This window comes from Belonocnema kinseyi, chromosome 10 (assembly GCF_010883055.1).
Source record: "Belonocnema kinseyi isolate 2016_QV_RU_SX_M_011 chromosome 10, B_treatae_v1, whole genome shotgun sequence".
NCBI lineage: Eukaryota > Metazoa > Arthropoda > Insecta > Hymenoptera > Cynipidae > Belonocnema > Belonocnema kinseyi.
In genome coordinates, this window is record NC_046666.1 from 24,469,921 (window position 1) to 24,485,616 (window position 15,696).

A 15,696-nucleotide genomic window follows, 5' to 3' on the forward strand; every position below is an offset into this window, starting at 1 on the left:
AGGATTCAGCTCTTTGAAATTTTTAAAAACCTTTAAAACTTTTTCAATATTTTAAAAATTCATAGCAATTTTTAAAAATTTCCTAAAATCTTTGAAAACCTTTGAATTTAGTTAAAATGATCAAAATGTAGTAAAACTTTATTCGAATTTTTTCAAATCTCCTATAATGTTTTAAATTCTTGGAAATCTTTTAAAATTATTTGAAATTATTAAAATATTTCGATAATTCCTTGAAAAATCTAGGAATTCCCTAAATTATTTTAATTATGCTTGAGTTATTAAAATCTATTCAAAATTTTATAGAGTTTTCAAAAATACTCTAAATTATTTTTAATCCTGTAACATTTTTTTAATCCTTCGAAACTTTTCGAATTTCTTGAAAAATCCTCAGAATTTTTAAAAAATCGCTTAGATTTTTAGTTCTTTTGAAATTCCTTTATATTATTGGATTCTATTCAAAATTTCTTGTAGTTTTTATAAACGCCCTAAATTATTTTAAATCATATGGTAATTTTTTTAGTTATTTCAAAAAGTTTTAAATATATATTGAAACTTCTTAGAATTTTTAGAAATTGTCTGAATCTTTAAAATCCTTTAGAATTACTTTGAATCACTGAAACCTGTTTAGAATTTGTTGAAATTTAAAAAAAAACCCTAAATGATTTTCAATCATATGAGTATTTCCAGAATACCTTAGAACTTTTGAAAATTCCTTAATATCTTAAAGTATATTTGAAATTTCTTGAAATTTTTTTAAATACCCTGAAATACTTTGAATCCTATGAACTTTTTTTTTTATTATTTAAAATATCTTGAAAATTCATTGAGTTCCTTCAAATCTTTTGAAATATATTCTAGATGTCTGGTAGATTGGTAGAAATTCCCTAAAATACGTTCACTCACATTATATTTTTTGAAATTTAATAAAGCTTTTTAAATTTATTGAAAATTCCTTAGAATTTTTATTAATTCCCTACGATCTTTAAAATCTTTGTGAATTCCTTTAAATTTTCAGAATATATTTAAAACTTCTTGGAATTTGTTTAATTATCCTACAATCTTTAGAATTCTTTAAAATCTTTTGTAATCCTTTGAATCTATTTGAAATACTTTATATATTATATACTGAGACTTCTTAGCATTTTTAAAAATTGACTAAAATCTTAAAAATTTCTTCAAACTATTGACTTTTTTCAAAATTTGTTAAAACTTTTAAAAATCCCCTAAATTACTTTGAAATATGTAACCCTTTTTGAAATTCTTGGAAACTTTCTCAATATTTCTAAAATTCCTTAGAATTTTTAGAAATACCTTAAAATATTTCAAATCCTTTGAGATTCCTTTGAATTATCAGAAAATATAAAAAATTTGTTACAATCTTTAAAAATACCCTCAATTATAATTAAAATTACTATCAAACTTTAAGTGAAGAGTGGAGAATAATTGTAATAATGTAGAAAAAACCGATACTTTGGAACATTATTGAAAAAAAAACATTTCTTAAAATAACAATAAATTTTTAGAATTTAAAAGTATTTTTCCTGAAATCTCTAAGGTCATTTGAAATTCCTTTAGATTTTTCAAATCTATTCAAAAATTCTTTAAATATTTGTAATGCCCTAAAACATTTTCAACGCTTTGAAATCTCTTGAAATACTTTTTGACCATTGAAAGCCTTTAAAACTTCTTTTGAATATTTGAAAATTCCCTTAAATCTTTAAAATCCTTGGGAGTTTCTTCAAATTATTAAAATCGATTTAAAACGTTTTTAAATGCTTTTAATTTAAAAAAGCATTAAAAATCTATTTCAAAAATTTTTAATATGTAAAGATACCCTGAAATATTTAAACTTTTCTAAAATTCTTTTAAATTATCGAAATATATTCCAAATTTTCTCAAATTGTTAAAAATACCATAAGATCTTTACCACTATTCAAATCCTTTGAAACTTTTCAAATATTCTAAAAATTTCGATTCATTTTTTAAATTTGTTAAAATCTTTATAACACTTTAGTATTTTTCAAAATTATAGAAATATATTCAAATATTCTTCAAACTTTTCAAAGTACCATCATAAAATGCTTATAATCTTTTGGAATTTCTTCAAGTTATTGAAATCTATTTAAAAATATTTGGAATAAATATACTTACAATGCTTTAAATTTGTATAATTCCCTCAAATTCCTTAAATCTCTTGAAATTGAAAAATCTCTAAAATTAAAAAAAAAATCCCTTTGAATGCAAAACAAATTCTTAAAAATCCTATGAGATTTCTTTAAATAATCTCGATCTATTTTAAAATTCTTGGAATCAGGGGCGCACACTCGCTCTGCCACCATGGTAGCGACGGGCTATTTTCTTATGAAAAAATCGCTTTTTCTTCATTTTCACTTAAAATTATGAATTGTTTAGTATTAATTCCAGTAAAATCTACATTTTTCAGTCAATCTCACTCAAATCCACACCCTGCCCACCCAACCTTTATCTGCCCCTATCGAATTATCCAGCACTGAAAAAACTGGTTGGGGCCTCTATCAGAATATCCAGTCTAGAAAAAACTGATAGGGCCCCATCAGGTTTCAGTGAAGGATTTCGTGCCTCGTATATAGGTGTGGCACGTCTATCTTATACTTTTTTTTGAAAGAAAAAAATTCTGTTCTTATGAAAGACTTTAAATGTTTAGAAAAAATTACATTTCCTGTCATTCTAAAAAGTTTTAAAGTAGTCTACAACGGGAAAAATTGAAATATTACAGGACGAAAAACTTCAATCGATTACAAATATTTAAAAATAATTTTTACGATATTCCTGCTAACAGTTCCGACTACTAGGCGAAAGATTTAGGTGTAGATGGAGGTGTTCGATACTTCCCTGGAGGACCGAAGGAACCGAATGGAGCCTCAACAAAGTACCCGTAAAGACCACATTGGGTCCCCATTCGGTTCCTTTTTAAAAAACTCAAAAAAAAACAGCAAGGTCAACTTTTAGACTGTTGAAATTCGGATTCTACGTTAAATTTTATATTAGAAACTCATGGAGTAATCGCAATATTTTTTTTGCAGCGTTAAAAATGTAAAAAAAATGTAATTAGCTTCTGCTGAAGGTGACTCCAAGCGCATCCATAATAGCTCAAGTAGTATGTTGCGCGCGAAGTTTAAAAATAAACTTCTTTTTAACATGCATCGCAGCGTTGTTATCTGAGGTCTGCGTGGCGCTAGCATCCAAACAAAATTCTTAAAGTTACCGACGGAACGCTTATTAACTGCTACTAAAATAAGATGCACGTGAAGGCGCCTGTGGCCCATGCAAATGACAGGTATTTAATTTTTTTAAGCTTTTAACGCTGTAAGAAAAAGTATTGCGATCACTCCGTGAGTTTCTAAGGCAAATTTTAAAGTAGAATCTAAGTGTCAACAATTTAAAAGTTGATTTTGCTGTTTTTTTTTTTTTTAAAGGAACCGAATAGGGACGCAATATGGTCTTTATGGGTACTTTTTAGAAGCTCCATTTGGTTCCTTCGGTCCGTACAGGGTTCATAGCGTTAGAAATTTTATTTGTAATATATACTTGCAAAATACTTGCAATAAATTAATATTTATTTTTTAAATACCTTTTTTTCCATATCAAAAAAGGTATCAAAGGGTCTACACGGGACCCTAGTAATCATTGGGCGATAAAAGGACACTCTCGTTAGGGCCTGCTCAGAAGTTCTAGCTAGAACCTGGCTAAAACAGCGTTACAAACCAGTCAGGCCCTCTCCATTGACCCCGACGAGCGCCCAATTAGAAATAGGGAAATCCATCCAGGGCCTTACTAAACCCTGTTTGGAATTTCTACATGGGTCCTTTGAAGAATTTAAATATATTTCAAATTCTTTGGAATTTTTAAAAAGTCTCCTAGAGTCTTTAAAATCCTTTGAAATTCATTTAAATTATTAAAATGCATTCAATTTTTTTTTAATTTAAAAAATTTGAAAAATTCCCTAAAATCCTTAACATTTTTTAAAATTTCTTTGAATTTTCAAAAAATATTAAAAATTTCTAGTGATTTTCAAAACTACCCTCAAATATTGTAAGTCTTATAAAGGTTTCTGAAATCTTTTGAAACTGCAAAAATAATCGTAATTTATTTCAAAAGTTATTATTAACATCTGTTAAAAACTCCAAAAACCTATTTTTCTACTTACGAGACTTTTTTGGGAACCTAAAAAACAGACTTATTTGATTTTTCATAGCAAAAGAGCAGATTTAATTTTTGGTGGCTTTCAACAAATTTGCAGGCGATATGCATGCAAATTTAGAAAAATAATAATTTTGGACCACCCTTGTGTACATTGAGAACGAAACTTGAAATGTGTCTTTAAACATTCTAAAAGGCATATTGAAAAATAATGTTCATTGTAGATAAGGAAAACCCTTCGTGCCAAAAAAATACCTTTAACGAATAAAACCACAAAAATCACCCTGCTTGAATGTGCTCCTTGTGTCCGGTTTTTAAATTGTGTATTTCGAGACCAGGAATCCCTACACCGTATTTTAAACATATAAAAATTTAAAATTATTCAAATTCTTATTACAACTTTATTTATACAAAATGAATGAATTAATAGCAATAAATAATATAAAATGATAACAATGATTTAATTTGCTTAATTTCTTTTTTACGAAAATTTGACGAATGATGTACAAATTCGTAAGAGAAAAGAGTAAAGAGTAAAATCAATTCCGTGTTTTTCCCTGAACAGTTTTTGTCTAAATGCGGTGAGAAATTTTTTATCCTAATAAGGAAATTTTTTAGGATTGGGAAAGGTTCATTATAATAGCCCCATTCAGTAACTTTGATGAAAAAGTGGGGATGAATATAGTGTATATAAAGCGAGAAAACTAAAGGAATGTTGATTTCATGAGTCACGCTGATTGGAAGTAAATTAATTAAAAAGTTTTTTTAGCATTAAAAGAAATGCGATTTTTAGTGTTTGTCTTTCTGTGCTCGCTTTTTTACGATGGCGCTATTGCTAGTGATAAGGGAAAAAAATTAAGTGTTGAAGGTTCTAGACCTTATATTCCATTACGAAAACAAAGAGAAATACAACAACAACAAGAAAAATTAGAACAACAATTACAACAATTACGACCAGAAGTACGACAGCAAACGAAAATACGACAACAACAGGAAATGCGACAACAGCAACAAGAAAAATTACAACAACCGCGACTAGAAATACGACAGCAACAGGAAATACGACAACAAAAGGAAATACAACAACAGGAAATACGACAAAAACAAGACAAATTACAACAACAATTACAACAACCCCGACCAAAAATAAGACAGCAACAGGAAATAGGACAACAACAGGAAACACAACAACAACCAGAAAAATTACAACAGGAAATACGACAACAAAAAAAAGAAAAATTACAACAAGCACGACCAGAAACACGACAGCAACAAGGAATACAACAACAGGAAATACAACAACAACAGAAAATTAGACAACAACAAGAAAAATTACAACAACAATTACAACAACCACGACCAGAAATGCGACATCAGCAGGAAAAACGACAACAACAGGAAATACAACAACAACAGAAAATGAAACAACAAGAAATACAAAAAAAACAAGAACGACGACTCAAAGAACTAGAACGAAGAATAAAAGAACTAGAACGAAATATACCAAGAATAGAAAGAGAAATTCATGAAAAACGAGTCGAACAAGAAAACGAAATAATAACGAAACAATATATGGACATAAATAAAGCTCGCAGTAAGTTTAAAAATAATTTCATGACACATGCATGATGTCAGCGTGTTTCAACGTGTATGAAAATTAAACATTTGAATTTCACAATAATCAGCTTACTCACCGTAAAAAACTATAAGGAAAGGCTAGTTCCAGATAATAGAATTTCGCGTTAATATATGGAAAGTTACCATATATAATTGAACAAATTACTACAAATTTCCAAAAATTCCCGGAAATTCATAGAAACTTTTGAATTGAATTTTCGGTAACTTTTCTTAAGTTATCATAAATTACCATACATTTGATTAATTCCCGAAATTTATAAAAATGTTTAGCATTTAATAATGGGTAATTTATTGTTAGTTGCCACATTGAACTGTTAAATTACCATAATTGGCCAAAAATCTCCATAAATTTCCGGATATTTAAAAAAGTTTTTTAATTTGATTTTGGTTAATTTATGGCAATATACAATAAATGACCTGTAATATGACCACAAATGATCAAGAATGTCATATATTACCGGAAATTTATAATATTGTTTAACATTGAATTTTGGGTAATTTTTGGTAATTTTCTCTATTTACCTGTAAAATTACTATAAATGACCAAAATTTAATTAACGTTTTTAATTTTAATTTTGCCTTATTGATGTTAATTTATCATAAATTACCTGCAATATTACCATAAACTACCCAAAATTTCATAAATTTCCGGAAATTTATAAAAAATGGTTAAAACTGAATGTTGGGTAATTTATGGTATGTTACCGTATAAACCTGTAAAATTGCCAAAGATTATTAGAAATTTTCATAAATTTCCTGCAATTTATAGAGGTTTTTAAACTTAATTTTTGTCAATTCATGGGAAGTTATCACAAATTATCTACAATATCGCCGTAAATTACCAAAAAGTGTTATAAGTTTCCTGAAATTTATAAAAATGTTTGAAATTAAATTTTGTGTAATTTATGGTAATAAACGACATTTTCCTGTAAAATTACCATAAGTGACTGAAAATTTGTACAAATTTTCGGAAATTGATAGACGGTTTTAAATTGAATTTTTGGCAATTTATGGCAAGTTACCATAAATCACCTTTAATATTACCATAATTTACCATATATTTCTAAAATGGTTTAAAATAGAATTTTGGGTAATTTATAGTAATTTACCACATTAACCTGTGAAATCACCGTGAATGAAAAAAATTTTCCATGCAGTTTCGGAAATTGATAGACATTTTTAAACTGAATTTTCGGCAATTTATGGTAAGATACTATAAATCTCCCTAAAAATTGCCATAAATCATGCTTCCTTTATTCGAAATAAAATACGGGCTGAAATCGTAATATTAGATTTTCAAATTTGCTCTATGACAACAAGGTTCTTTTATGTTTTGGAAAATCAATATACAACAATATGATGTTGTATTGATGTTTCTCGATGTTAATAAAATTTCATTAAAATGTTACAAAATTGGGGAAGCATAACCGCGCCCTTAAAATATATATTTTTTTTAAATTTGTGGTTAGCCCGATAAAATGATGATTTTAACCAAGACGTGGCATCTATTGACTGAAAATCTTATTGAATGAAAAATTTAAACTCAATCACGTTTGATAGACATTGGATATTTTTAAAAAATTGAACTTGTAGGCCAAAAATAATCTGTTGTGGTTAAGGATTCATCTACGCTGTGGAAAATTCGTATCTTTTTTTTAAATTGAACTGTTCCTTATTTAAAATCATAATATTTTTTCATGAAAATATCAATTATTAATTTTTTTTTGAGAATTTACCTTCTTTTGTTCATATTCAACTGTTTTTAATTCAAAAACAATATATTGTTTTATTGTGTTGAAATATCAACTTATATATTTATTTTTATATATAATCTTTCTGATTGAAAATTCGACTTTTTTGTTGAAAGTAATGTGAGCCCACATTTTTTCGCTGTGTGTAATAGCTTTTTAAGACCATTAATTTAATTAACAGATGTCTGCGTTAAAAAATCGGGTAAGCATAACAAGCCCTACCATTGGAAGTGTAGAAACCTGAATCAGGAACTCCAGGAACATCATTTCTTTAATCGACAAGAGGCTGAGAGTGAGTTCATTAATTCCTGTGTATATTTATATAAATAAGAAACATAAAATCTTGTAATTTTTATTTCGTTTCTGAAAAAATCTTACTGAATTCTGGACACTACACTGGTCCGAAAATTTTGCTTCTTTTCGACAAAAAAAAATAATATTCAGATTCTCCACAGGACCGATGTAGCTAAAGCTTAACACGTATTTCCCATTAGGAAAAAGACGTTTAATCAATTTTATTTATAATTTTCAATATTAGGTGACGCGCGTGGGGTCTCTAAAAAATTCCACATTAAAAGAAATTGGGGTTTCATAGTATGGAATGTATGAGAGGAGGCATTTTAAAAGACTTGATGCACCTTTTTTTAAAGAAATAAGTTTAAAAAATTATGTAAATTTTCTTTAATTGAAAAATTCAAATAAAAATTGGTTCGAGTTTTTTTTTTAATTAAATGTTTTTTTAGGATCTATTAAGGCAAAATTATATTATTAATAGGCTACAGAACCCTTTCTCAGAAATATTTAACACTATTTTTTTCTAAACAAAAAGATTAATTATTCCTTTAAAACTTCCTCCAACTAAAATTTTGCTCACCTACCACCTCTACACCTACTTGTCTACCTTGTCCAATTTTTTTTCTTGAAACATACTACTGGACACTTATTGTTAATTTTCTTCAACTACTTTATGATTTCAAATTCTTTTTTTACTATAGATTTGACAAAAAAATTTCTCATTTACAGAATTCTGTCTACAAGGAAACGGCTGGAAAACTTGGTTATGTGATTGTAAAGATCTGACAGCAGAATGCGTGAGTGAACTCAAATGTAAAGCATTTGGGCCAACGGAATTGCTACTTGTCTTCTTCGATCGTGCAGCTCTATCGGAAGAATTGGGTCGTTATAAGCAATTGAATCAAAAGAATCAATTGGATCAGCATAATCCAGTAGCTTATAATAAACCTGCGATTGACAATAATCCAGGATCTAGCAATATCCAATTAGCTCCTAATGTTCAAGGACCACCTAATATTAAACAAAATCCACAACAATCAAGGGAATGATAATAATAATAATCGGCGTAATTATGGTCTATTGTAATCATGATATGTATACTATTATTCGTAACAGGAACAAAAAAACTTGTTTAGAATAAAAGCTTTGTGAAGAGTTTATTTCCTGCTCACTTACCCTAAATACCCAAACACTATAAATATTAAAGATTTTTATTTAAACATTCAATCAATTCTATCTAAATACCTATTTAAATAACACAGCCACACACAAAAGTGTGCGGATCTGGTAACAAGATACACGTATTCCTATGGATTTTGGGCGCTGCATTCAAATTCGGTATCAAAAATCACCCATCATGTCATGGTTGAGCCATAACCTCAAAAGATAACGAAAAATCATGCACTGAGGCAAATAAATTTCAAAATAATGCCAGTGATACAAATTTTCACTTCAAAAGTATGTCGACAACTGTGAAGGATCAACCCTGGCCGGATATCAACTTATTTAACATAACTTTACCAAACAGGACCTGACCTCACATAACCTGAATTAACAGACATTTATTGAAATACACGTAAAGCTCTGGAAGCATATTTTCCCAGTAGCAAATGTGTGCTACATCGAATGGGTCAAATCGAGCCTAACCTAGAAATAAATCTAACCTAGCCTAAACTAACCTAACCTCACGAAACACAATTAAATTGATTGTATTGTCCCGTTGTGTTTGCGGCACCATTTCAATCAGCTTGGGCTTAACCTGCAAAGAGGTCAAACCTATCCTAACCTAAAAAAACCTGACCTAACCTAACCTAAGTTAACTTCATGTAATACAATTAAACTCATAGTGTTCTCCCGTTGTGTTTGCGGTACCGTTTCATTCAGCTTCGACTTAATCTACATAGAGGTTTAACCTATCCTAACCTAACAAAACCTGACATAACTTAACCGATTACGCTGGCAACCCTGTTCTTGCATACTTTAATATTTTGACATCAATAGCAGTAAAAAAAATTTTAATAAAACTCTTATTCATTTGCATGTTTAAGTTACAGTTCTACATTTTAATTGATACAAACATTGTCAGGTTAATTGAAATGGGGTCAATTCTACTTGTAGTTCTAAGCTTCTTCAAATGAGTAATGTGCGTCTAAATTTGTAACCACCTGTAGTACAGTGAAATGAATTTTATTGTGTTACAACGGGAACACTTAAGTTAAGTTGTGTTGCGTTAAGCAAAATTTCGTTAGGTTCTGTTAAGTTAGATTCATTCATAGGTTAAGATCGAGTTAACTCATTAAATATAGCACTAATTTAAAACTGAGAACCGTACGCTTACATAGCTACACGTGTGGTTGAATTTCATTCGGCTAGGTTAGGTTAGGTCAGGTTTTGTTAGGTTAGGATAGGTTAAACCTCTATGTAGGTTAAGCCGAAGCTGAATGAAACGGTACCGCAAACACAGCGGGACAACACAATGAGTTTAATTGTGTTACGTGAAGTTAAGTTAGGTTAGGTAAGGTCAGGTTTTTTCAGGTTAGGATAGGTTTGACCTCTTTGCAGGTTAAGCCCAAGCTGATTCATACGGTACAGCGAACACAACGGGACAACACAATCAGTTTAATTGTGTTTCGTGAGGTTAGGTTAGGTTAGGCTAGGTTAAATTTATTTCTAGGTTAGGCTTAAGTTGACATATCCGATGTCGCACACATTTGCTACTGGAAAAATATGCTTCCAGAGCTTTACGTGTAGTTCAATAAATTTTTGTTAATTCAGGTTAGGTGAGGTCAGGTTCTGTTGGATAAAGTAATATTAAATAAGTTGATATCAGGCAAGGGTTGATCCTTCACAGTTGTCGACATGTTTTTGAAGTGAAAATTTACATCACTGGCATTATTTTGAAATTTATTTGCCTCAGTGCATGATTTTTCGCCTTTTTTGAGGTTATGGCTCAACCATGACGTGATAAGTGATTTTTGATACCGAATTTGAATTCAGCGCCCCAAAATCCATAGGAATACGTGTTTCTTGTTACCAGATCCGCACACTTTTTTTTGTGTGACTGTGTAATTAGCGGAAGGTAGAATAACTGTATAATGCAAAATAAAAAAAAATCCAAGATGCAGGATGCTCAGAAGTTGTTTTCTCATCAGATCTTGAAGATCAAATGAAAGAAATCGACATTTCTATACTACAAAATTCGAAGAAAATATTCGCAAGACGATGAAACGATGAAACTTATTTTTGTTTTTGTGGTAAAAAATGCACCTGTTTAATTAAAAATTCATATATCTTGTAGATTTTTTTTTTCTTTGGAGCAGAAAATTTATTTTCACTAATAAATCATCTCTTTAATTTGAAAATCTGGTTCTCTTTTTGAAAATTGAAGAGCACGTTAATAATTCGTTTATGATTAATTGAAAATAAAAAATATATTCGTAATTACAACATAACCGATTAAACGAACATACCTGTAAGTGAAGTTCAATTATATTTAAATTCAAAAAGGAATAAAATGACAGCCCGTGACATTCATTTTATACGGTGGAGCCCTCTTCTTTATGCGTTGATACATCATTAATTTTGAATAATAAAAATTGCAACATACTTAGAGTTCCATTTTATCAGTGAAAATAAAATGCATGTGGGAGGGAGTGAACTTTTTGAACGAGACGACTCACATAATCCCGATTGAACTTCATTTACAGGTAGGTGCGTTTAGTCGATTGATTATATTTCATCGTCTTGTTCTCCTATGTCATTAAGTAGATGTTTAAAGAAACCGTATTTGCAATTTTATCATTTTTATTTTTCACAAAAAATTTGGAACAATGTGAAAAATGTAAACTCACTGAGAAGCATTTGATATCGCCCTTTCAAACATTACCTTGTCGCATAGAGGCATATCATGAAACATCGCAAACACTATGGAACTTTCTGAAAAAACCAGCCGTCTGATGTATAATTTCGACGTTAATACCCTTCAAATTAGCAGCGAAAGTAAATGTATTTATTCTACTGCAATTTTAAAAATCTTTTACCAATCGCGACAAAATTTGAGTTGTTGCAGCTCTAACGGGTTTTCCGTACTTAATAAACAGATTACTAATGTCATTTCTTGAAGTGGCCGTCAAATTTTTAAGACAGTTGATTATTAGGCTCAAATTTTTGTGTAGTTTTACTAGCAAAATACCTTACAAAATTCTCTTGATAAATTGCTCATTACTAATGTCTGATGTCAAAATTAAGGATATTGCAGACCTGTAACTATTTAGGTACCTTAACTTCTCACTTACTGAAAAACTTGTACTTGAAGTGCAAGCACATCTATAGAATTAGCATCAAACGCCGATGTTTTGTTTATAGCACACTATTGCCACCACAATCGAAGAGTTTTATCATATTGTTTAATTGTCGCCTGAGATAAACATGCTATCATGATAAAAATTTTCGATTCCAAGCCTCCTTTTCTTCGAAAAGCCTTACAGATATTCTGCCGGCTACTAAGATAAGGTTTCTGGCTAAGAGATGAACTTTCCTAAAAGGAGATGTAAGTAAGTTGACTCGTGGGCCAAATACTACTGGCTCATTATTAGTAATAAAACCCCTCCTGCCTGATCATCAATCATTTTTCTTCCATAAAGATAAGAAGGTTTCCAAGATAATATAAGAGCATCAATAACCACGAATACTGGGTCTTTAAACCAGAATACAAACTTTTTGCATTTATTATTGATACTTGCTGCTAACAAATCAATCGAAAAATTTCCAAATCTATCTAATATACTTTAAGAATCCCAATTTCTTAACTCCCACTCAGTTTCTGGAGGAAGAACGTGAGATGCTTTATCTGTCACTATGTGTTCTTTAGTTTTAATGTAAGAAGCAAAAATCCTAATTTCTCTTTTTCAGACCATTGCAATATGGATTTTGTTTCATCATGTAATTATTTGTGCTGCACCCCACCCATTTGATTGGCATCGTGTATTGTCGTAATGTTATCAATTTGAAGTAAAATTTGGCTAGAACTGTAGCTGGCGGCAAAATTTTAAAGAGAATTAAAAACAGAATTTAATTCCAAGAAATTTATAGAAATCTTTTAAGCGACTGCATCCCACCAATTATGAGTCTTTTTTTCGTTACGATACGCGCCCCATACCGTTGGTGATGCGTATGAAAAAACTTCAAAACGAAACGGAGAATCTCTAATAAGACTGTGACAGAAACATTTTTTATCCACCACTTATGCTCAGACTTCACCTCCTTTGGTAATTTCATTTACTTATCAAAATTTCCCTTAACACTGTTCAAAGCTAAACATTTTTCTCGTTCCATTGGTTTTGTATATAACCACTTCTATCTGACACTAGGGCATGGTTAAACCAAAGTACCAAAACAATGTGTATAATCTCTGATTCGACATTCAGTTTTTAATTGGAACTCTTGCGTCAATTTTCTGATTTAATCTTTATTTCAAATGGTCATTCAACTGTCAGGTTTACACTATTAAAGAAAAAACCAAAAATGTAAATTTATGCGCAGGTGATAAGCAATATTTTTCTAAATTAACAAGGGTGTTAGTTGAAGTTTGCCGGTTTTTTTAATAAAGAAAACAGTTAGGGGGGTTCCTACTTTGTTGGGCCGAAATCCGACTGTTTTTGAGAATATTTTTTGATGAAAGTATAAAAGATAGGAGGCTGACATTTTTCACACTTGTTCCTCCATGTTTATTGTAGTACTACAAAATTTTTTAGGTCGTTAGATAAAGAGGGGGTGGGGGTATACTGATCAATGGAGGGTGGTCGGCGGCGAATTTTCCCGCTGGTGGAAGATCTATCCGCCGTAGAAAAAATCTGAAATAAAAAATCAAAATATTTTCCTAATCTATACATTATAGCGCACAAAGTAAACTAGAATAAAGAAAAAAAATGAGGAAGTTATGAGATTTTGAAGAAAAAATTGATTTTTTGACGTTTTTTTTGTTACTAATTACTTTGTTAAGCAAACAATTTTAAATATTTTTTGATGATTGTAGTCTACTTTGTGCGGACACCTTCTGAGAACATGTCAAAAAAGTTTCATAGCGATTGCTCAATTCTTGTGCCTTGTGGGACTTCCACCAACACGGAACACTTTCGAAATTTTTGATATTTTGACTTGAAATTTTCCAGGCATATTTTTGAAACGTATACTATCCGAAAATGCAAAAAAAAGGTTTTTTTTACCCAATAAAGTAGGAACCCCCCTTAACCCTCAAGGGAATCTCAAAAAAATTTTATTCAAAGTATTGACCATTGGATTCTACACATTTTGCCCATCTTTCAGGCAAATCATGGACACCATTTCAAAAAAACATTCTCTTTCGAGGCAAACCTTTCGACGAGCCATTTTTCGAAATCTTCAAAATTGGCGAAGCGCTACTCTGCTAGTGAGTGTCCCATCGATGCGAAAAGGTGATAGTCGGACGGGGCGAGGTCTGGAGAGTACGGCGGGTGTGATAATATTTTCCAATTCATTGATTTTAATGTGTTCTCCCTCACATTAGCGGTATAAGACAGTGCGTTGTCATGTTGTAGGATGACTTTTCCATCTTTTCAAGCCCATTCCGGCCGTTTTTCGATCAACGCAAGATTCAAATTGATAATTTTTTGTCGCTAGCGATCCGTATTCACCGTCTGACCAGATTTTAATAACTCGAAGTACACCAAACCTTACTGGTCCCACCAAACACATAGCACTGTCTTACTGTCAAAGCGATTTGGCCTCGGAGTCGATGGGCCGACCTCACCAGGTGAAAGCCATGATTTTTTCCGCTTCGGGTTCTCGAAATAAATCTATTTCACGTTCCCCGGGACAAGTCGATGCAAAAAAGATTTCCTTTCGAACCGATCAAGCAGCATTTCACAAATGGTTTTTCGATTTTCCATTTGTCTATCATTCAGTTGGTGTGGTACCCATTTTTCATACTTTTGGATTTTTCCCGTGTCTTTTAAACTTTGGCAAATTGCTCCTCGGGTCACATTTAGTGTTTGTCCAATTGCTGTTGCGATTGTATTGGGTATTCATCCAATAACGCCTGAAATATCTCGTCTTCGAACTTTCTCGCTCCACCAGGATGTTCATTGTCTGTTAAATCGAAATCTCTACTTTTGAATTAACGAAACCATGTCTCATATATTCCCAGTAGGCACAAATTTTGGCGACTTCCTTACGACATCGTTACGACATCTTTACGATAACTTTACGACATCCTATGTCCATCTCGTTAAGGTGTATTTACGATATCGTAAATAAGTCGCATGACCTGACGATGTCTTTACGACATCGTAAAGACAGCGAAACGACATGGACATAGGATGTCTTAAGGTTGTCTTAAAGATATCGTAACGATGTCGTAAAGACGGCACCAAATTTTGTGCCTACTGGTTTCTTATCACTGCAGCATGTTCACCATAAGTTTCTACAAGCAGTCGATGAGGTTTAGCTGCATTTTTCTTTTGATGAAATAAAAAATGCAACGAATGCCGCAAATGCGATTTAATTGGAGCGAAACTCGACATATTCACTGAGGTAAACAGCTATGATGCCATTATTTTGGCAGAATGGAATTGGGTATTTTTGAAGTATATTGTCCAGAGAAAGAAAATGAAATAGATGCCAAATCATAGAAATGTATACATATATCTACCGACATCTATGATTAAAACCGGCAAACTTCAACTTATATCCCTGGTAATTATAAAAACAAGACATTCTAAATTTTGTTTTGTTTCTGTAAAGTTTGAAAAACAGACTTGCTTCTTTTTTGATATTAAAAGAATATCATAAAAAATGA

General features: G+C 30.9%; 1 protein-coding gene across 1 annotated transcript; it reads left to right on the plus strand.

The window, feature by feature from the left end:
* The first annotated feature begins 4,923 nt into the window (after nt 1–4,923).
* Nucleotides 4,924–9,005, plus strand: LOC117182035 (golgin subfamily A member 6-like protein 22). The gene is made up of 3 exons (XM_033375056.1): nt 4,924–5,773; nt 7,750–7,860; nt 8,592–9,005. The coding sequence occupies exons 1-3, from the start codon at nt 4,960–4,962 to the stop codon at nt 8,909–8,911; spliced, it is 1,245 nt and encodes a 414-aa protein (XP_033230947.1). The 5' UTR covers nt 4,924–4,959; the 3' UTR covers nt 8,912–9,005.
* The last annotated feature ends 6,691 nt before the right edge of the window (nt 9,006–15,696 follow it).

What these genes read in the sequence shown, in the direction of transcription:
- LOC117182035 (XM_033375056.1), top strand. Translation starts at nt 4,960, where the DNA reads ATGCGATTTTTAGTGTTTGTCTTTCTGTGCTCGCTTTTTTACGATGGC. An exon ending in GGACATAAATAAAGCTCGCA is followed by an intron (nt 5,774 to 7,749) that starts GTAAGTTTAAAA and finishes TTTAATTAACAG; the next exon opens with ATGTCTGCGTTAAAAAATCG. An exon ending in TAATCGACAAGAGGCTGAGA is followed by an intron (nt 7,861 to 8,591) that starts GTGAGTTCATTA and finishes TCTCATTTACAG; the next exon opens with AATTCTGTCTACAAGGAAAC.